This window comes from Cariama cristata, unplaced genomic scaffold (genome assembly GCF_000690535.1).
Source record: "Cariama cristata isolate BGI_N322 unplaced genomic scaffold, ASM69053v1 scaffold4192, whole genome shotgun sequence".
In the NCBI taxonomy this organism is placed as follows: Eukaryota; Metazoa; Chordata; class Aves; order Cariamiformes; family Cariamidae; genus Cariama; species Cariama cristata.
In genome coordinates, this window is record NW_009603105.1 from 44838 (window position 1) to 68329 (window position 23492).

Sequence of the window (23492 nt, forward strand, 5' to 3'; positions counted from 1 at the left end):
AATCCTCTCGCAGCTATCCTCTGCTTGGTCAAAGCCCACTGTCTGGGCAGCCTGGGCAACACGTGCATGCTCCGTCATGGCACAGCTACCTGAGTTTCAGAGAGCAAAACAAGGAATGCATCACTGGACCCTCTCTTCTCACTCTGTTATTTCTGTATTTATCATGTTTGTCTGACAAACATGAAGGGCATTCAGGCAAGCCTCCGTCAGGGTTGTTTTCACCGGGGTTGGAAAACACACAACGACCATGACAAAGCTCCATGCTGAAGAGTAAACTGAGGCTTGAGGAGCACGTGAACCCTGGTTTCTCCCAGTACAGCTGTCTTGCAAGACAGCTGAACAACAGCCACTGAACAGCCTGCAGGAACGTAGCAGCTCTTAGGATAAACCAAGGCCAAGCCAGTCTCCCGATTACACCTGCTGAGTACTTTAGAGTACCCAGCTCCCTGTAGAGCAAGGCGAGGAGAGAGGCATGAGGAGCAAGCCAGAGGCATTTTCAGCTCAAGAACAAAACTGCCAGCTTGGTGTCCGTACTGAGGTAGGGGTATGTTTCCCCACCTATGAACCTAACGTATATCCCTCCCTTTCTATCATCCCCTTCCCATAAAAAAAAAAAATCTTGCCAGTTGGGATTTCAAGCCTCCATAGCATGCAAACTCTTATCCTCCCTCTTCCCCACTGCCGAAGTCTGGGCACATCATGGCCTCACCAGCTAGCTGCCCAGTAGAGAAATGGCCCCAGCAGGGGATGGGCAAGTCTCTACTTACTGAGCGGCAGGACAGTGATGGGGATGTTCTTCGGCCGCTTGCTCTCCTTGTCGATGAAGTCGCCTGTCACGGTCTTCTCCCGCTCAGTCACCCGGCAGTTGTACTTGCCACTGTCCTCAAGGCGAAGGCGGTAGATCTTCAGCACAAAAACGTTGTCGCTTTCTTTGGCTACCTTGAGCTGGCCCAGGGCCTCGCGCTGGGCAAACTCGTTGTTGAGCACCGGCACAGCGTTGGGTCCCAGGCTGGCGATGAGGGAGCTGTTGAAGGCCCAGGAGATGGAGAAGTAGCGGTCAGGGACATTCTGTGCCTCCAAGATGCAGCGAAACTCCACTGGCTCACCCACGATGTACGTCCGCTTCTCTGTCTCCAGCCGAACACTGAACTCCTTATCTGGGGAGAGACAGACCAACTCATGTCAGCATGGCAAAGGCCACCAGGAGAGCCAGCGCACCTCGTGCGAGGTGTTTACAATGTGCTGCTCCCTGCAGGCCAACATCCCTTGGACACATACATCCACAGATGAAGGGGTTAGGGGCTTGCTTTTGCTGTGAGAGCCCATATCGGCGATGCTGCAGGAGAGGCAGCTTGCTGCCCAGCATGCCACAGCTGCAAGGCTTCGCCAGTCATAACCCCTTCCTCCAGCCTTTACTCCTGGGAGCAGCTCTGCTGCGACACCAGCATCCAGTGGCACTGCGGGATGTGACCTGGAGCCCAGTCCTACTGACACCCTGCTCAGCCAGGGTCAAGAGTCAGGGCCTTTGGGGATATCAGAGAGGAAGAAAGAGCTCAGCTGGGTCTTCAGATCCTTAGCAGGAACCTGTGCTGTGGGCTGGGAGAAGGATTTTGACTTGCAAATGGACCTTGTGCAATACAGAAGTGCTTGCTGAATTTTTTAGTTTTATTTTCTGCTGTGTCACTCTTACCTCCTCACTTACCAAAATGCTCATTGCCTGTGCTGGCACCAAGTGTTTAAGATGTATGTTTTAGCTCCTGCATCAGCTCCAGATGGCTGACCATGTTAGGAGACAGGGCTTGCCACCCAAGACTCCTTGCTGCCCCGGTGTCCCCTGGATGCTCTTTGCTGACATTTGCCCTGCCCGCAGGCAGTGCTTGGGCCCCCCTTTGCCCTGCTTCACCCTGCCCGCAACCTTCCAAGTGGGGCACACGGCAAAGCAGGCAGCCAAAACCCCAGCCACCTAACAAAGCACAGCCCCATTTTCCGCCTCCTCCCGCCATCCAGCCGAGCGAGAAAAAGCAGAGGAGACACTGACCGGTGGCTTGCACGTTGACGATGGCACCCTGGGAACGCTTGCGGGTCATGGCATACCAAGACTTGTCTGGGTCCTGGATCCACTCCGCCGCCTCACAGTAAAACTCGCCCTGATCCGATGGGTGGAGGTTGTAGATGGTGAGCTTTGAGGTGGTCTCCCCAACTTTGTCCAAGCGAACATCCCCTGTGGCTTGCCGCTGGGCGTAGGCACTGCCAGCCCGCAGGACGAAGTCGCGGCTAAGGGAGATGATCTCCACGGGCGTTTCACTGCCTCGCTGCCGGTACCAGGCGATGGAGACGTGGCTGTGCTGGGCTGTGCTCTTAGACACCTCGCACTTCAGCTCCAGGGAGTCACGTTCCACTTTGTTCAGCGTCTGCGGGACCGCCGTCACTCGCAGCGAGTCGGGGATCACTGCAGCAAAAGGGGACAGGAAAACACAGCCCGAGAGTCAGCAACATCAAAATGCTGAGTCTAAAGCCCAGACGTGTTAACGGAGAGCTGGGGGAGAGGTTTCTTTTTACAGCTGTAATTAATCATTAAGTATTAGCAAAGCTCTGTTAGCTCACATCTAGCCCCCAAAAAGAGGAGAATTGTCCCCAAAGCCCTTGGCTGGGAAAGACCGTGACCTGCAGCACATACTCCAGTGCCGTGCTTAAATTCCTGCTCAACAGCCCCAGCGACTGCACAGGGTTTTCCATCACACTGCAGAGCAGCACAGCTTAATACATCTGCTTCTCACTGAGGCATTTCTTCACGGGCTGCCTCCCCTTCACCGTGTGCCCCCCAGTATGCTTCGTGACCCCCCCTCCTGCCCACATCCTTCGGCCACTCCTTAGCCCTGGCGTGGTCTTCACCTCTCAGTCACCGGTGGGGCCAAGCTAAACTTATTTAGTTCCTTTAATCTTCCCTCATAAAAAAGTCAGGAGATTCAATTCCCCTCTCCTTTGTTTATATCATTTCATGTTTTAATGACCCCCTCAGGCCAAACGAAGGGGTTTCTGCATTCAAAGGGAAGCGCCTTCTCTGAGGGCAGCCATGCAATTGCAGCCTGCCCAGTGCCTGCTCCCAGGACATCCTCACGTCAAGGCACTTGGCAATAAAACCGCTGGCTACTTTTCCAGTTGATTAACTGGAGGAAAGGAAGTACAGCCACTAAAATCAGGATGCAAAAAAAAATTGCAGTCCCCCAAGCTTGCTTCATTTTAGCAAGCGTCTGAATTTTAGCAAGAAAATCTACCACCAGAAGAGAGACTGTCTTAAAAAGAAGTCTCAAGAAACATCACGTGGAAAGAAGAATGCAAACCTTCTCCCCAGCTCTGCAGACAAGGCAGTGTCAGCGAGCCTGTTAATGCCCATGGTTTCGCCACATACCGGTGGAATATAATTAACATATCTCAGTTCGGTTTCATTGACAGTACTGGAAGGTTTGACGAAATTAGCTGAGCTGCCAAAAGCTGCATCTGCTTCATTCAGGCACAGCTACAGAAAGCAACGAGCTGCAGTGAAGACAACCGCTGGGATTATTTATGGCAGAAAAGTCAAAAGCAGAAGAGGGGAAAGAAAAAAGCCGTGAGATGGAGTAAACAAGAGGGAAATCTTCCCGCATCCAGCCTGGATGGCAGCATTTGCTTTTACCACGTGTTCACTACCCAGGGAATTTACTGCCCCTGACAGGGAAAGTACCTGGTAAGGCCATTTACACCGCAGGCCACTGCCTCTGTCCCTGTAGCCACGTCTCCTCTTCCCTCCCTTCCCCTCATCTTCCTCGCTGGGGCTCCCATCCCCTGCTCACTGGCAATAGCCTCTGGCAGACCTTGGCCGGGATCACTTCGCCTTTCCCCCTTCCCTCCAACTCCCAAACCAGTGGTGACAACAGCAACTAACCTTGCCGGTTCACGCCGCCTGCACGATAGAATTTAAACTTCTCATTTCAAACCTTTCTGAATAATTTCCAGAGCCACGCAGCTCCTTTCTCTTTGCCCTCCAGCCACGGGCTCTTAGAACTTTTCTTACAGTATTTAAATAAACTAAACCTGACCATCATCTCGCCGGAGCTAATTTCCTGCTCAGCTCCTTCGAAGGCAGAGCTCCCTGCTACACCAGCCTCCGCGCAGCAGCTTACGGGGTGAAAGCGGGTGTCTGTGAAGAAAGCGTGCCCGTCCTCCTTCCCCCAATTTGAGAGCCCTGGGCACCCCACCGGTTGCCTGTGTGCCCTCCCCAGCCCTGCCCAGCAGCACGGCCGCTTGTTGGGAAAGCAGAAGGCAGAGAGCTGCCCACCCCGGGAGCCTGCCTGGCTCTGCCGGACAAGCCAGGTCACGCTCGAGCAGGGGGCAAGCACCTGGTTTGCCAGACACGGAGCTGCCCGCTCCCCAGGAGTAACGCCGGGAAGCCTGTCTGAAGGCTGGGCCCCAAGAAAACGCTTGCCACGCCATTCCCCGAGTCGGTTAAAGGCTGGCACTGGCATCGTTTCGCCAGCTGGAACTGCGACTTCGTATTTCCAGGTCATAACCTGGCTAGAGGGTTAGCATCTCGTATACCGCATGGGCAAGCTACTGCAAAACACACTCCTGGAGGAAAATCAGGAGGCGGCAGCGTGCTGTTAAAGGCTGTCATTTAACTGTGGTAATGCCTGACACACTGTGCTGCATTCCTCCTGCTCTTTTGCTTAAAAAAGCCAACTAAGATCCTCTTGGTTAGAGGAATCAGTAAGATCTTTCGGGTTCCACACAGCCTGGAGGCCATTGTCTTAAATAAGCTTGGTGGTCAGTGTCACCTTCCTAACCAGGAGGGCTAGAGACCTGCTCACTAAATGAAAGCCCAGTTTCCGAAGGATCAGATGTCGGGAGGGACAGGCAAGAGCCCTGAGCCGGCCGGGCCAGCGGGAAGGCTCTGTGCCTCGCACCACCGCTCTCGTGCTTGGCCAGCGATGCACAAACAACTCTTTTAGTTACACTGCAAGATGCGCCTCGGGTACCAGGTTTGGGGAGGAGGGGAAGCGGGTAGGAGAAAGGGGAAAATGCCGTTCTCAAGAGGCAGCGAAACGTGGCAGCAGGTCACAGCTCATTTCAGAAGCCCAATGAGCATTTCGTTCTGAGTGCTGCGGAGCACCGGGGACTCCCACAGTGGGGCCGCAGGTTTGCTGGGGATCACGCACCACCCCCAGGCACAGACCCCGCTGGCCTGTGCCAGCAAGAGGTCTACAGGCACGGCTTAGCCCATCAGGCTGGAGTAGATCAGGTCTGGAGGTCACGGAGAGAAAAGCAAGCAGGGAATGCCATAAATGCACTCACCAGGGCATGACACCACACACGGAGAGGTGTGTTATCAGAAGAGAAGTCGCCCTGCTCAGACTTCAAAGACATCAGTTTGCGTATTGCACCACGAGTAACTCTGCATGGCATTCACCCGGGAGCCCTGACTCCGCTGCCGACCATCACACCGCCAAGCTGCCTGCACTCATCCCACAGCCGCCCGCCGCGGGAACCACCAGGGCTTCTGGGGACACTCAGCAAGATGAGCCCCACTTGAAAGCAAGGGTAAGCTTAGATGAGAGTTGTCACTGTGTGAAGGGGAGCAGGGCCACACCTGAATCAGAGCAAAGAGGGATGCTGCAGGACACGTCCTCTTGCCCACTCTTTCTCACCCAGCTTCTGCCCCTCTTTTCAACGTGCCATCCAGGCAGCCTGCCCTCAATTCCCCCAGCATCCAGCTTTGCTTCCTCCTTGTCCCCCACCACAACTGTCACGACCTCTCGGAGGTGTCAGCAGAGCTCCCCTCTCTCCAGCATCAAGGTTAGGTTTGGCAGCGAGTGGCTGGACAAGAGGAGCCAACCTACTGCGCTACCGCCATCCCTGAGCCGGTCTGCTGAGCCTGGCCACAGCTGACAGCATTGACCTTGTACTTCCAGCACTGAAAAAAAAATATATTTCCTATTAGTCCCCAAGCCACAGGTTACTGCAGAGGGCACTGGGATAGGTACTCAGCGGTGGGTGGGCTGCTAAGCGCAGGGTGCTCACAACCCCCATCGAGTTTTGAAAGCTCCTGAAATACCAGAAGTAAATATTGCCAATAGAGGGCGCCAGGGACCCAGCCAGGGAGAGTCCCAGGGCCCCGCTGCCAGGAGGAGGAGGAGGAGGAGGAGGAAGAGGAGGGAGCCCGGAGATGCTCCCCTCTGCTCAGGGCGGTGCCCGTGGGCATCCCTCCTCAGGACGCCTGCACATACAGCTCCAGTCAAACCCACACGCCTCCAGTCAAATGCACGCACCTCCGTAACGTGCAATCAATGAGCACTCGGTGAGCTAATTAAAGCTAACTTTAGGACAAGGAACTAGCTTACAGCCTCCCAGAAAACAAGTGGGGAGCAGAGACTGGAGTTGCCAGGCCTGGACTTAGTGCCCATCTCAGTATGCTTTCCTCCGAGCCCTAGGACCAGCTCATTTCCAGCAGCTCCCAGCACCATGCTGAACTCTGCCCACGTGGACAAAGATGACCCAGCCGTGTCCCTTTTCCCCAGACTGGCTCTGGTTCGTCCTTGGGCATCCAAAACCCCAACCACCTCCAAGGGATAGGCTGTCAAAGCTTTTATGTGCCAGACACAAACCAGAGCGCTACCAACATTCCATCTACTCCAAACCTGCCTGAGATGACACTTCCTTGTCAAGTGACACCAGAGGCTCCCTAGCTCAAGTTGGTAAAATAACACTGTGAAAATCACTTAGCACCATGGTAGCCTTACACTGGCGGCTCTTCAGGAGTACAACAACTTACACAGGCTACCCAGCACAGCAGGACTATCTCAGGGCCACTGCAGGACAAGCAAAAGCCACTAACCTCTTCTTCCCTTGGATTTTGTTACAGCTTTTACCCACTGATACACTTTGAAGTACCCTATGGTGCTACCCTGTGTCCCCAGTTGCCCACTTTATACTACCTGGACAGAGCTAAGCCTGCCAAATGTCAAGTGTGAACTATTTAGGAACAATTAATACATGTACTCCCTACTCCTAGGGAGCTGCCTCTGGTTGAGAAACAGCGCTCTGGATTTTGCAAGGAATTAGTGTGAGAGTTATGTTTCCATCTGCCCCGCAACATCTTGTTGCCCCGCAGGGATCCCAGCTCAGCACCACGAACCTCCTTCCCCAACCTCTCTGGCTGTGCGTGCAAGACAGAAACAAGCTGCTGAAGAAGAACCGCGATGCCAGTGTCACCAGTCCAGAGGTGAGCACCGGCAGGCACGAAACGGCACCGCAAACGGGAACGTGGGTGGGAGTGCGAGGCACAAGGACACGGCGTTTTGTTGCTACCCTCTGCAGCCCGCTAACCCTCCTGCGGCCACCCATGCCACCCCAGGGAAGGACAGAGGGTCTGCCACCAGAGCCACCCCGATGCCACAGAAACAGCTGGGAGGGACCTGTCCTCTCCCAGACAGTGCAGGCTCTCGGGAAGCCACGTTCCTTATATCCCTCCCCGACAATGCTATTGATTTCCATTCCTTACAGGATCCAAATACGTGTGCATGCATGTGGCAGAAGGAAGAGGGTGGTGATAAGGCAGGGAAGATATCTAGATTAGCAATGTAATCCTCTCAAGCCCTCATGCCTGACAATTAGCTGTACATGCCAATCCATACCTGCTGCAGCACACAAAGCGCCGCTCTTTCTCATCAATCAAAAGCTCGTGTAATGCCTTCAGCACAGAGGAAAACACATGCTGCGTTGCGCTGCAAAACTGACTAAGACCCTCAAATGCCACCTTTGCAAGCAGATAAAACTGAGTAGATCATGCCGCTGGTAGCGTCCTTTGCCTGCCTTATTTTTAAGTCCCAACTAAAAACTTGCAGATGGCCCAGGGCAGGCAGAGGACACCTTTGTTCCTGTTGTTGCTCCTTGTAAGATTCCCCCACTGCCCAAGGTCCTGCCCGAGACCAGAATTTGAGGAGGCAAACCCAGCACCCCAAGACGTACTTTCACTGTGACCCACGGTGTGAGGTATCCGTGCAAAACTCTCCCTCTTCCTCATCTATCAACATGTAGCAACAGGAGCCTGGTACCACCGGGAAAATGTAAACAAGTGTTAATAACCTGGCTGGTTTGGGGACTACTTTCCGTCAGTAAAGCCCCACCTGCACTGAGAAATAAGGATGGTTAAAGACAGGTCTAAATGAAAGACAGCTAAAAGACTACTAATTCTTCAAGTAAATTAAAAGAAGAAGTCATACACTTTTCTGAATTAGTCAGCGAATCTACTTCAAGCTCCTGAAGGGGTAAGCAGAACTTGCGCTGTGGTCTAAAGAAAAGCAGTCAGAATATACTTTTAATCCTCATGCAAATATTTAAGCCTTATTTTAAATGAGAAGTTGAACTATGAAGTCACTTTCAGTTGCTGCACAATCAACAAATGCACGGTGAAGCACTAAAGTCGCTTGCAATTGTATCGCTGCAGCATTCTGTAATAAGAGAAATAAAATAAAATAAAATAACACATCCCCAGTTTGCACACTTGCAGCTTTTTATAGGGGTAGTTTGTAACAGATTCAGCTGCTGGCAGAAGGCAAGAGGGGAGCCGAAGAGTTAAGTAAGACAGCATGGCAGTTGTTTCACAGCAGTAGTAATAAATCCTCAGATTACAATAGTATCCTTGTTGGTTCATTAACGAGTGGTTGGAATGACTATGCTGATAGAAAGGCATCTCCCAAACCAACCAGGCGAGTTCAAGCAGCCAGTGAGAAAAGGCGCAGGAAAAAAGAGAAGTAACTAATGTAGAAGAAAGAGGAAAAGAGAATCAGACAGAAGACCAAAAATTGGAAATTAGGTCAGCTTTGCAACTCAGGGCCTGAATTTCTCGCTTGCGGCGGGCTCCGTCGGGCACACACCCAGCCCGCCCGTTGAAGGCTGTCACCGCCCGGGCAGCGGCCGAGGATCCCGTTGCACACAACCTGCTCCTGCTCCACCACACACCGGGCAAGAGGAGCTTCCCGGCTAAAGCCGCACACCCAAGCTGCGTGGGACCCCCTCGCTGGATGGGGTGCCCACCCCGGGCACACGGAGCAGTGATGCTCTCCTGCAGCTTCCCAAGCCCGACACGAACCCAGAGGGGTTGGGAGCAGGCGTACCGTGGCCTCACCAGCAACCCCTTCCCTGCACATCCAGGGCGGGCGCGCAAGGGGAACAGATGTGCTCAGCCCCAGCTCCGGCTTGTCCTGGATGGACCCAGGGGAGCTACAGCTTTCCCAACTGCTCGTGAGTGTTTCAGCTCCAGGAGAAAGGACACTCGTCCTCCCCTTTCCACCTGGCCTTTACTCTGGGGCTGCAGTCCGACAGCACAGTGCTGTTGAGAGCAGTTCTCCAAGTCTCTACCCGTCGGTGAGTGGTGGATGCTCCTCCGAAATTGCTGATCTCCTTCCCTGGACTGCTTCGGATGCAGTGTGGTGGGTGCTGGGAGAACATTCACACCCGCTGCCCCTGTTTCGTTGCATCCCATCGCCCCTCTGCCCTCAGCTACAGCTGTTTTGGGGAGCATGAGAAGGCAGGCTCCCATTAACAAGCTCCTTTTCCTCTCTCCACCCACCCCATCCCAAAGCACCTCAAGGAGCATCTGGTTATTAGGACAGCTGTTTAGGTAAAGTTGTTCAAGTGACCTCATTAAAAGAAAAAAAAAAGAAAAGAGGAGAAACAAGAAGGAAGTGGTAAAAGGACAAGGCAGCACGCAGCAATGAGAGTCATCATTTGTTCATTAAGCAAAAATTAGCTGGAGCATCGGCAGAGCGAACTCTGATGACAAGCGGCCTGAGGGGCAGAGATGCTGGGGAGGCAGAGGCACCCAAAGAGCACGGGGAGCCGGGTGCATGGCGGGGGATGACAGCACAGGTCTCACGTCTGCCTCCATCTCCCAGCCACGGCAGGGAGGAAAATTTTTACTCCCTCGCACATGCACATGTTTTTTGCAATTCTGCTCTGGCAGGCAGATGCTCTCTGTAACGAGGAGTGTGCAAATCAGCCTGCAAGTAAAAAAAGGCATGAGGTGGTAGCAGAGATGACATCCAAAGGGACAGGGGTTTTCCCTTCCCTGCAATGGGGAAGCTGGTGCCTCGTGACAGCCTGGATGTCCCTACTCTGCTACTCAACACCTGACAAGACACGGTTCCTCAGCGAGCTCTGTATTTGGGCTCTGTGGTTGCAGCAGGCTGGTGCTCCAGGCAGAATCAGACGAGGCTCAGGCACGCTGTGGCACTGCCCTGCTCCTCCAGCTCTGCGGATGAGTGATGCTCGCACGCTGGCCTCTGCCTGGCATGTCCCCGGCCGTGGGACCTCCCCATGCCCCAGCAGCATTGCTCAGTGACACCTGGCCAGGCTGCTGGACCAGCCCAGCACTACCGAGCACCCCACCGACCCCCTCCGAAACAGAGCCCGGGGCAGACATCTGGGGAGGGTGGCAGTGGGCTGCAGACTACCATGAACCACACCAACCACTCACTGGTAGAGGCAATAACCTCTGGCAGCAAGCCAAGGTGAGTCAGCTCACAAATCCCTCCTTCTCCGTCTCCCTCCCTCTTCTACAATCTCACCTTTGTGAGAGTTTAGCTTTATAAGCGCCAGAAGTGAGCTACCGCAGCTTAAGGCAAGCCTAAGCCACTGCAAACCCATCAGCATGCACCTCTTCCACCGAGGGTTAAGCTGATGCATTTTACTTAACAGCACTTGTGGGCTAAGAGCAGGGACATGGGAATTTGCTGTGGCTTAAACCAGCACAGGGCAACCTGCTAAGCCACCGCCTCCTGGAGCCCACACAACAGTCAAGTAAAGCAAAAAAATCCCCAGCAAACATGGAGCTAAGGAGCTGACGCAGCCTGGGCTCCTCTGAAGCTGTGCACGCAACACTGTCTTAATGTTTTACACCTCTGAAGTGGAAGCGAAGAAATCGTAGAAATGGGAAGCTTAGCAAATACTGTTTTCTGCAATTTTTTAAAAGCCTTATTTTATTCAACCTAGCGCACTTAGGCAGGCAGGCAATACAAACAGCTAAACAGGGAGAGCCGTGTAGTATCGTTTCAAAACAATCAAATGCATTTCAGGCCATATTCCCCCTGGACCATAATAACGTTTGTGGTGTTTTATAGTCAGGTGAGTCGTCCTTCTCAAAAATCAATTTTCAAGGAGGATTCTCCTCGACTTCAACTATACAAGTAACACCGGGAGCAACACTGGAGATAAGAGTGCAAGAGCTGCTTTCAGAGATTAGCATCCCTGCTTCAAGAGCTTGGCAGAGATCACACAGGAGGTCAAGTCGTGCATGAGAGAGCTGTTTTTCCTTCATTTATGCAATGATGAAGGTTTTGAGACCTTGCAAGAGCCTTTCTCCCATCTGCCTTTGGGGACCCGACCTGTCCCTAGAGCTGCAAAGCCCAGAACCAGAGCTTCCAACCACCCCTTCTGGCCAGGCACTCCTTACGCTCAGCGGCAATGATTCATTTTTGCCTCCGGGGCAAGACGACACAGACCAAGACACACTTGGGAGATGATTTTTGCAAGCAGTAGTTTTTAAACTAAGGACTCCAAAGGCTCCCAAACCGAGACTCCGAGTCCATCCCCTCCAAAACCCACCCTCAAGAAGGGAGTGTTTCAGCCCTCACAAGCAAAGCACCCAGGGAAGCACGGACTTAGGCTTTATTCTGTACTACAGCCCAACCTTCTGTTCAGCCCAGGTCTGGGTCTTAAGTTCCCATGGGAAGACAAAGTGAAAATGCTGGCATCCTGATGCACAGACAGGGAAGAAGAGACCATGATCGCATTTTCTTCACATTCAGATTACTGAGAAACATAGGGTGGCTAATAAATAGATGAGAAAAAGTTTTGAAATCTAAGAACAGAAAAACCCCCTATACAAACTAAGACAGTGGAAATCTTTTCTTTCTCCATCAGTCCTGTTTAAAGCATGGAAATTGTTCATAACATATACAAACATACACCTTCACCAGACAACAACCGTATCTACTGAGCCATGAAGTCAGCGTGAGCTGGAGGGATTTCTGGGAACTGGAATGAAGGATGTTGGTTCGTTTGAATATTTCCAAGCTACCTTCCTCCAACAAGGTTTTGGCAGCTCAGAACTCTTGTTCTGAAGCTGGCTGTCTTGTGATGAATGAAAGCCACAGTCTGGCTCTTGCAGGATGGAGTCCAAGTTCTCCAACCTCGAGGACCACCTGCTCTCCTTCTGCACTAGGGACTGTGGAAAGCAGAATTAAGTTCAGTAATGCAAATTCAACCAAACAGCTGACAGACTTCTGCCATCTGATCAAGGTATCATAGATAAAACCAGGCAACATCCACTTCTGCAAATCTATTTTCCTAATGACTTTTTTTTCTACTATACTTCTGCAATTTTGCCTCTTATGCATGTGGCTATGGTCATCTCTCCTCTTTAGGCTCTTAATGCTCCAAGGTTCTTCTAGTTCAGGTGGTGGTGATTTGGGGGACAGAGGATAAGAAGAGGGGAGGTGAAATGCTGTGCTTGGAAGGGCTTTTGAGACTGTGCAGAAAGGTGTTACCTTGCGCGAGTGCAGCAATCAGCTAGTCTGGAAAAGGTAGTCCGGCACACACAACCAGCTGATTTTCTGCATGAGATTGCTTGGCATCTTTATCCTGAAATCTTTTAATAAATGTATTTATTTTTATATTCATCGATCTGGGCATTTCAAAGCACATAGTGCCCTTCCTTTCTCTCCCTTCTCCCATTCCACCTCTCAGATATCTGTGAACCTCTCTGGTTCTCACCCCAATGACAGAAGGTCACCATCAGGTTGCTCTCCCTGCAAAAGGGTGCTGTCTGCATGGCTTGAGCAGCATCCCCACAGACAGCTACAGAGGGGGACATCACTTTTCCTTACAAACCGTGCTATATTTAAGGGAGATGAGGAAGATGACAGGGCACATCAAGGCAGTGGGAAGAGCTGTGAAGAAGGATCCATTGATGGAAATAATGATGGCTCTCCATGAAGTGTCTTGGCAAGGTGCATGAAGAAACCCTTTTGCTTACCACCTCTAAGGCAGCAGCTCCTAAACCAGACAGAGAGGCAAAAAGGATTTACTGAACAGTTAGCTCCTGCCATACAAATTGCATTCCAAATATTTTTGGAATGGCCCTCAGACCCTTCTTATGCTGAGGGGTTGCAATGACTAAAAGGGTAAAAGGAAGCTAAAAGGTGATAAAAGGAAGACTAGGGAACACGTGGGCCCTGTCCGGCAGGAAACGGGAGACCTGCTTACCTGGGACATGGAGAAGGATGAGGTACTCAAGAACTTTTTTACCTCAATCTTCACCAGCAAGTGCTCCAGCCACACCAACCAAGTCGCAAAAGGCAAAGGCAGGGACTGGGAGAATGAAGAACCACTCACTGTAGGAGATGATCAGGTTTGAGACCATCAAAGGAACCTGAAGGTGCACAAGTCCTTGGGACCTGATGATATCCATCCACAGGTCTTGAGGGAACTGGTGGATGAAGTGGCTAAGCCACTGTCCATCATATTTGAGAAGTCATGGCAGTCTGGGGAAGCTCCTCCTGACTGGAAAAGGGGAAACATAAACCCCATTTTTAAAAAGGGAAAAAAAGAAGACCTGGGGAACTACAGGCCAGTCAGTCTCACCTCTGTGCCCAGCAAGATCATGGAGCAGATCCTCCTGTAAACTATGCTAAGGAGCATGGAAAATGAGGAGGTGATGGGTGACAGTCAACATGGCTTCACTAAGGACAAATCGTGCCTGACAAATTTGGTGGCCTTCTGTGATGGGGTTACAACACTGGTGGGTAAAGGAAGAACAACCGACATCATCTACCTTGACTTGTGCAAAGCATTTGACACTGTCCCACATGACATCCTTGTCTCTGAATTGGAGAGACATGGATTTGACGGATGGACTACTCGGTGGGTAAGGAACTGGCTGGAAAGTCACATTCAAAGGGTTGCAATCAACGGCTCGATTGTTTAACATCTGTTTAACATCTTTGTCGGCGACATGGACAGGGGATGGAGTGCACCTGCCCATCACGGAGGGGTTGGAACTAGGTGATCTTTAAGGTCCCTTCCAACCCAAACCATTCTATGATTCCATGACTGTCCAGGGGAAGCTTTGCTCTTCCCCAGCAGCGAGTGTTCTACGCAACCTCAATGATCCAACAGCAGAGTTAGCCACAGAGAAACCACCAGGTGGTCTTCCAAGACACATGGTAAATGCTGAATGGCAGCATCATTTCAGAAAGAGATGGACACTTTCTCCAGTTTTACAGCCACTGCTTGCTTGTCCTGCTCACCAAGTGACCCCCATGAAGTGAGCAGTCCTGTAGGAAGATGGCTCGCTCAGAGCCAGCAGCACAGATGCACACCACTGATGGTTACAGTCAGAAACGAAAGGTCTGAGTCTTGTAAAATACAGGTAGGTCTTCTAGGGCACTGTGCTCCAAGTTTTCCAGGATACCCCAAATCCTTTGCAGGAGCCAGCGAGCATTTAAAAATAAGCGTTCAGGAAATAAATCTCACATTAAAACAAGGAGAAGATGCTTCTGGTGCACCTATCATTAACCCAAAGGCACACACTGTATCAAAGCAGTGCATTAAAAAACCCACTCAAGACAGTGAAGAAAATAAGTCATGAAATAAACTAGTAAATAGGAAGTTTCTGTGATGTCTCCAGTGCAGGATCAATATCACCGACTCCAGCAGAATCCTGGATCTTATTTATAGCACTTCCAGCCTTCTATTGGTGAAACCTTTGAATGAGAGCCAAGCCCAGCTGACACACTGCTGTCCCCAGGTCTCCAGACAGCTCCAGTTTTCCCAGTCACTGCCTGTTTCACCATTGCATCCAAGCACAAAAACCTCTGCAAGCTGCCAGCTTCCCAGCTGCTATTTGTTACCCTGTAGGTAAATGGCAAAATGACCAGCACGAAGCATTTCACTTGGGCTGCTGCTTCTAAGGAATGCCCTGGGCGGAGGTAGGCTCTGGAGCTTAACTGGCTGAGACACTGAGAGAAGCTCTCCCAGGAACAGCAGTAGATACACGGCTGGTTGCTGTCTGCTCAGCAGATTGAGGAAGGCACAGCGTAATGGAAATGTCATCAACTCACATCAGCCTGAAAACACTCTTGAGCAGAAGGAGGGAGAGGGAAACTCTTCTCAACAGTTACAAGAAGAAGAGATCTCTAAATGTCCTGGACTCCTATGAAAGAAAAATACAGAAGCAAGACCCAAAGATAATGCTTTTAAGACTGCTGAAAGACATGAGTCTTCAGGATGGGCTTCTCAGCACTGCAGTATCTTTGGACAGTATCTTCTTGCATCTCTACCTTTCATATCAGGCTCTGGCTGGTAGGCATTCTCAGGTGAATCTCTTCCTGCAGATACTTAGGCTTCCAGAGGAGACAACAGCAGCAAAGGTTTTCCTGTAGTGCTTCAGCCACCTACGTTTCACATCCAGAAGTGCCACCGGCCCTGTCTGATCTGTGCCTCAGGCTGAATCTGCTCAGGGCCTGTTTCACCTTCTGCACAAAGGTAACGGCTTGTCTCACAAGAACCCCTAAGGTCTGAAAGCCCAAGATCTGTCATGCAGAAGAGCTACGGTTTACAAATAAAGAACATATTGGGATCCTGGTAAGATACTTACCGCATCAACCTCACTCTGTACCATCTGTGGGGGGAATAAACTTCTCACAACTATCTGATCCAAGTGTTTTTTTACAAACAAATAGAACTGGAAATCAAGACGGGTCAATCTGCAGAATTATGACCAATTAGTCGATCCGAGCCATCATCCCATTACCAAAAGCAGAGCACACCAATGGCAAATGGTCAGAGCAGATTAATTATTTAACTCAGGGCAGGTGCACAGACCCACAACCCATTTAATTAGCTTTTCTCCTGTCACAGGAAAGGAGCCTGTGTGGGAGACTGGCTGATCCCCTCTTAGTACCATGGTGGGGACCAGGAGTCTGCTGTAACACAGTCCCTGTGCACAGCTTAGTGCCCAGGCGATGAGGCTTGCTGTTCCAGCATCACCCTGCTGCCTTAGCTGAAAGAAGGGGAGGATACCGTGTGTGTCCCCACGGACGAAATGAGAGTATGGAATTACAGTGCTGGGGTGTCAGCCTGCCTCCCACCTGACTTTAGCAAGTGGTTATTGCTTTGAGAGTGGCTAAAGCTCTCAAACAAATACTGAGATGGATTGCAGTCTCAGAGTAAGTTTCACAGGTTTCATGAAATAGCTGGAGAAGTAGAGGAGATACCCACAACATATTAATATTTCTCTGTGGGGAACCATACAATGTTTGGTCAACCCTTAGACACCAAAGAAGTCATCTGGAAGACAACCATGGGGATACCCCAATCAAGGAAAAGCAATGATTGCACTATATTAGATACCTAGGAATTCAACCATGAAGCAAAACCCACAGGAAACCAAGCTTCACTAGTTCCTCTGCTCACATTTGTTCTTCTTTCTTTTACAAAAGAAATCTTCTCCAAACTCAGCACTGGTATCAGCACGCTACCTTCTCTAAAACAGGGGACCCACTCGTCCACTCAAACAAAAACCCACCGAAGGCAGACTCACGAGCCTTGTTTTGTGGCATAGCTAGGACATGTCCTCCCTCCTTGCTTATCAGTCTTTTGTTTCCTGTAACCTAGACGTACAAAGCAGGACAGTTTTAAAGGCTATCGTATTTCAGATCATAGCTAAATTCCTGTAAACACGACCTTCAAAAAGGAAGAAGAAAAGAGCTTTAGCCTGTTCCTTTTTCTGTTACACTAAAATGGCAAGAAAGATTTTTTTTTTTTTCCCTTAATTATTCTGGGTTTTTTTTCCAAACCCCTTGCTTGAGCACATTAGGTATTCAGGTCTCCTGGGCCCGGGCAGACTCAAGGGTGACTGAAGAACTAGCAGAATCACGACAGCACAGAAGGGACAGCAGGGAAATCAATAAGGGAAGGGAGCTTCAGTCGGACTCTTACAGCTCCCAGGTCCTGGCTTGTTCCTATTAACAGGCACAGTTGGGAGAAAACTTCTTTGGGAAGGACTTGCTACCTGTGGCCCGCTGGCAGAGATGGGAGAAGACTCTCTGCTCACACCTGAGGCTCCAAACAGCTCTTCTAGGTGGCTTCTTCCAAATGCCACCACTCTATAGCAAAATGAATTATACAGCAACGCTACACACTAATCCTCCAAAATAAAGCAGCAGGGAAGTGATTTAAGAAAGAAAAAACCCAAACACCCTTGTTTAAGAAAAACATTCATTCTTCTAGCCATCACTGAAAAAAAAAAAATCCAACATAAAAGAGACAGAAAACTATTTCCCCTTAAAATTCATTGCAAGTTTATTTGACTACTCCATCATCCTCAGACATTCTGGATCTATTAAGGACTGGTTTGTGCCAGAAAAATCCATGCAAGGTGATTTCAGTTAAACTAATGCAGCCTCTTACCTTTGCCCGTTAAAATAGTTCTGCAGCAGATTTTAATCCACGCCGTTTACTTTGATAATTTAAGGAATTTAAGGATGTCCACATAGTGGGGGTGTGTGTGCAATAATATTGTGGAAAAGACACACAGGCCAAATGCAAAACTCACTACCTCACGTGTTGCAAACGAAAAGCCAGTTCCTTTCATGCTGCCAATGCAAACTCAACCCCCAAGAGTGCCCAAAAACCATGAGAGAAAAATGTGAAGATTAAATTCCTGGGAGGCTGACAAACGCCCCTTGTGTACTCACAGAGCTGCTGAAGTGCACACCACCATGCCGAGAACATTGAGAGCATGGCCTTCCATCGGCTTCAGTTAAGTCTGATGCCGGAGCCCTTTCCCGTGACCCACGAGACGTCTGCACCGTGGAAACACAGGCTGAGAGCGGGGAAGCGGCAGCCACGTCCCCCACCAATGTACCACCTTCACCCCCAGCACAGCAGTGGAGCTGGGGGGGATGGATGTGTAAGCTAACAGGGGCTAACAGCAATGACCAGTTTGCTGAGTTTCACTTCCACCAGCCTCCTGCTTCCTTTTTTTGTTCTAAGTTATGATCAATTAGCTCCCTGTGATTCAACCTTTTACCTTTAAGGAAAAGAGTCATATAACTGCTTTCTACCTCTAGAGCTCATGGCGACCCTGGGCATTGACTAATACACTGTTCAGGTAAGTTTTGAGACAGGATTTTCCACTAAATTATGCAGCACCATCTCCCTCCTGAAAACATTATCTCCGTGGAGGGACTGACACAGGCAGCCCCATCCATGCACGCACAGCATGGATGGCAGCAAGTCTGTCCCCAGTCAGACACATGATAAAGAAACTCCTTCACTGCGAGAGGAGGAACAGCAAGGTCAGCAAACTCAGACCTTCCCCACTTTGCTGTGCACATCTGCTCACAGAGTTGGTCAACACTGAAGACACCAAGCAGGCTTGGAGCAATCATACTCTTTCACTTGCCTGCCTATGGGTTAGACCCAACCATCCATAGATGGAAGCAACATCACACCTCCCCAGAGCAGAGTCTGATGTCTTCATCTATCAGAGCTGCGTGCCACCAAGCCCAGAAACTCCCCACAGTGCCAAGGACCTAACTAGTGACAAAAGAGGTGATGATCTTACAAATCCTCCCATTAACCCAACGGGAGGTTGGCTTCTCCTTAGCAAGCAGGGTGCCACGTCCCCTCTTTCCCAAAACTCCCAACCACTTCCATTGGGACACAACAAAACAGACCAAGCCATGACAAACAGCCACCCACGACCCAACACTTTTGGGTAGAGAATGGCAGCATTTTCCCAAGGTAAGATCAAAGTCCCCTTCCTTCGCTGCCTGGCCGGGAGCGCCTTGTTGGCTGTGCAACCCCAGGCAAGCACTGAACCGCCGCTGCCTCTGCAGGCTCCCTGCATCTGTGGCAAAAGCCAGCGGTGCCCTGGCACAGGCTGTGCCCTGGGACAGGCTGTGCTTATTGTCGGCAGCAGCAGCTCCTGGCATACAGTCCCCTGGGAAGGAAAAGCCGGATCGCAACCCGCCGCTGGGGAGACCCGCGAAAGGAGGACAGCATCAGCTTTACATGCTCAGGAAACTTTACCTCACTGAAAAAAATAATTGCAAGGTTTGGGCTTTGTTTGTTTTTACAAAGCCCCCAGAACCCGTCACATTATTAGAGAAGATTATGGAGCATCTCTGCTGACATGCTCAACAGCATACACCTGCAAAAACCTCTCATTTTCCTTTTAAATATTTCCCTCCTTCCTGTCTTCCATTTTTTTTTTATTATTATTTTCATTGTTTCTTTGCAAGCTCCTCATTTATCTTCAGACTCAGCCAGTTAAATTTTAATAAAAGGCTTCACTGTCTATCCTCTTCTTCTTCAAAGGCCCTGCTTTATTTTTCTGCCTCTTCTTGGTCCCCCCAGTCTAACTGTTGTTATTATTTTTAACCTTCAGTAGTTTCCTTTGCTTTCTTCTCCGTTCTAATCTCTCCCTGCTCCCATTTTCCCCCTCCGTACTAAGTCCCTTTCATCCCTCACCTCCCTCTCGCCCCCGGCCAAGCATCCAAATACATGCGGAGCAAGCGTAACCAAGCATGAATATGAGAGGGATCAACCAATTTCAGCAAAACGCTTGCCCCTACCTATTCAAATATTTGACTTGTAATGACTAAGTCCAAGATCTCTTTTTTTTTTTTTTTTTTTTACAGAGCTCTGCAGGTCTTTAATAAACCTCAGCCTCCACCTCAATGGCAGCCAGGACTGCAGTTGCTGAGCTGTTTCCTATGCGTTACAGCAGATTTGCTCCAAGGTAAGCGAGAGGGATGCCTGAGCCAAGAGCTTGAATTATAAGCGAGGAGATTTCATTCCCCAGTTGCTGGTTTATTGAAATTCAATGCCTCCCTCTCACCTGCTGCTTTGTTATGCTAACCTCTTCTGACTGGCCTAAAATTTCCAGTCCATGGCACAGGCAAGCAGCCGCTCTCCCATCCAACCTGGGGAACTGCACCCGGCAGCAAGACCGGTCAGAGGAGGCACGGGCACAGCCACTGGCAGGGCACGTCCCTGACCCAATGCCGAGTGGGGGGGTCACTCTTCCTAAAGGGGGGGTAGATATGGGGGTGTCACTAAAGGCCAGCCTCAGTGCCAGGGGACACCAGGTGATGGTCGCATCGCACACTAGCTGATGAGAAGGGCTGCGGGGGACTCCTCTTGCCTTAGGCGGGGACCCACCAGGGTTTTGAATCCCTCGCACAGAGCACTCGCCAGGGTCATAACGCTTTTATTGCACGCAACCTCGCTATCCTCCAAACAGTGCAAACCAACATTTTGCCCCTGAGGGCAGGCAGGAGGAAAGGAAGCCGTCTCTTGCTCCCACCAGATTTCCACCTTCCAAAAACCACATGGGTTTGCGAGCCGCACCTGACAGCCCGCAGAATGGCTGAGCTGGAGAAGTTCAGGGCAGAGCAGCCAGCTGGTGCTCGGGATGCCAGCTCCCCCCAGCCCAACTCCCCAGAGCCCCGTGTTGCATGCTGATGTCCAAGAAGAATAATTAAATTCGCATTGCAGCCCACAATGCCCTGGGATAAGCACATGGAGGGGCTGCCAGCCCCTTTTGCTGCTCCTCCTGGCCAAAAACGCAGAGGCACAAGGAGGGTACGGCAAGGATGCAGACAATGAAACCACACTTGATGCCTAACAGAGCCCTTGCTGGAGAGTCACACTGCACTTTGCAAATGTTTCATTAAAAGTAAGCCATCCTGAAGGGAAGAAAATAGCATCTTCCTTTTCCAAAGCAAGGGAAAACATGCAAAAATGGAATTGTACATGCTCCTGGGTGAGGCAGTAAGACAGAGCCCATCCTATAAACACCCACCAAGGAGTAAAACAGTTTTGACATAGCACTGCCACAGCACTGGCAAAAATACTGTTTGCAGAGTGGAATAGGACCCGAGTATGAAGTGATCTCCTAATTCTCCATGCCATCTCCCCATTTCTAGAGGAGACAGAAGGCTGCTGCAAATGGTAGTGAAGACTCCACTTCTTACCAATTTGGGTGCACAAACCTGGCTGAAAAAGAAAATGGAATATATCTATTTTCATTTTATCAATAATTTGTTTAATTCCTATACGGTCACCTAGGTTTTAAACCGGCTGTTTACACCTACCCTCAGCCATGGAGATGCCCTCAGTAACCTGGAGGCCTCAGGTGAAGATTTGCTAGAGCAAGCCTACCATACCCTTCCAGATGCTGCTGCCCAGCACCAGCACTGGAAGGGGCCCCCGGCGCACACCCCTGCACCACCAGCAAGCACGTTGGGTCCTGCAGGGAAGGAGGTGCTCACGTTTAGCATCCCGCAGGAAAAGCGGGTCTCACCAGTACAACCAGCCCTGCAGCAGAAGGAAAGTTTTTGAAAACACCCCAAATCCCCCAGCGTCCCCGTGGCTGCTTTCCCACAGGGCAGACCTCAAACCAGTCTCTCGCCAGGAGGAAATAAATAAAATAAAATACACCCGTGTGTGGGCTCATGCAATTTTAATCAAACTAATGTCTGCAAAAAGGGGGGTAAGAGGGGCGGAGGCAGGGAGGGATTACAGTGCCACTTGTTCAAAGCACTCCTGGTTATTCCACATCTGCAATCCCTTCTGAGCTCCCCACAGCAGCCAGGAGTACAAGACGTACAAAGCGAGCGTGTGGTGTGCGCTGAGCTGTCTCTTTGTTTTAGTCACCGTCTGATGCTAATGTCACAGAGAGAGCACTCTGGGGATTGACGCCTCGGTGCTGTGCCAGCTAATGACACACTGACAAAAGCACCTGGAAGGGGGAAAATGAAAAAGAGAGGAAACTGAGCATCTTAAAAAACAATGGATAACTTACCAGAGGGCCAGGAGCTAGGGACACCAGACCTGCTTCCCACCAGGTTGGGAGAGAAGGGGTAATGAATGCAGGGGACAGAGAGAACCATGAGCTCCGCCGGGAATGGTCTCGCCCCACAGGAGCAAGGGCGATGGAAGAGGGGAAGGGGACAGTGTGACAGCCCTCCCCAGGCAGCAATGCGGTGGGGTGGCAGAGGAACTCTGAAAAGGAGGGAGAGAGAAAGCTGGTGGCTCATGGGGGTACAGCAGTACTTCTACCAGCCATCTCAATGCCTGGCATGTTTCAGAGCTGGAGGACAGGAGCTCATGGCAGAGGCAGGAGAGCAGGAGCTCTCTCCCTCGCCTGACCACACAGCACTGCGAGTCCCCATCCCTCTCTCTCAGCTGCCCTGCTGCTACCCCAGCAATACCAATGCTCACTGGCCTCGCAGGGAACACAAAACACTTAAAACCATTTGGGAAGCGGTCCATTCACTACAATACCTCCCCTGGAGATACCTGAGAGCCACCAGCCGCGGGGAGAGGCAGAGGAGACAGAGCTGCTCAGGAGAGGGCTCCTGCGGAGGCTCAGGTATTAACCCACCCCCAGCCCCTGGGACCTGGCCACAGCTCCCAGATGGGGATTAAAGACAGCAAAATGAGAATTTCAAACATGCATCTGGCAAACCCATGTGCATTCCCTGCAGTGGCAAATAATCAGGTGCCAAGAAGGAGATTAACCCTGTGGGACTGAAGGAAACAAAGGCGTAAGAGCTGGTCTGTTTAAGAAGCTGCTGCTGCTGCTTCTCCCAGATGAACACAAATCTGACCAGCAGGAACGAGAGCAGTGCCTGCGTGAGAAATACTGATTGCTAGGAAATATAAGCCTCTGATTTTATGCAGGTCCACAACAAGCAGCACAAAGATCCCTGCAATAGCTATTATGGCAGAGGTGGTGAGCCAGGTAGGCTCCTACCCAGGTTGTACTACGCGATGCATTGCTTTAGAGCTTATTTTAGCTGACGGTGAGCCGGCCACAGGGCCCCGTGCACCAGCCCCTGCTCCGCCAGCCCTACAGCAGGCAGCACGCAGTGGCCTCGGGTACCGACTGCCATGCCCACACAAAACAGGCAACAGCTCCTCGCTTGGCGTCAAAGTGATGGAGGCTACTGATGGAGCAGTGGGGCTATGGGGATGTCCTTCATGGTCACAGTCTGATTATTTTTTGGAGGGACACACAGTAGCCAAGCTGGAAGGGTCACTGTACCTGCAGAGGTGGAGGAGCTATATCCTGGCGAGTGTTTGCTTGTTCAGGGGACCATCCGTTCAAAGCTGAGATGGGGCATCAACCAGTGCAGAGGCTGCTCCTCATTTGCAGGCAGACGCAGTCAGTGCCTCTTTTGGGAGGAGGCTCTTCTACACGCTGCTGGCAGGCTAACTGCTGCAAGAGACTTTCACATGCTCCCTACTCAACGGCTAGATGTGTGTCATGACAGGCTTCAAGTGGCACAGCCCTAACGCTCGTGCTGCTGCAGCGGGAACACGGTTCCCAGTCAAGCAGCCTCCAGCAATACCACCTTGGGCTGTGATCTTGTCAGGTTTCA

The 23492-nt window shown here is 50.9% G+C and overlaps 1 protein-coding gene across 1 annotated transcript in view; it reads right to left on the reverse strand.

The window, feature by feature from the left end:
• The window catches only part of LOC104157629 (immunoglobulin superfamily member 3-like), a 70333-nt gene that overhangs the window by 31822 nt on the left and 15019 nt on the right, over positions 1–23492 (reverse strand). Inside the window, 2 exon segments of the mRNA XM_009695040.1 lie at positions 768–1157; positions 2039–2449. Of these exon segments, the coding sequence (XP_009693342.1) occupies positions 768–1157; positions 2039–2449 (801 nt within the window).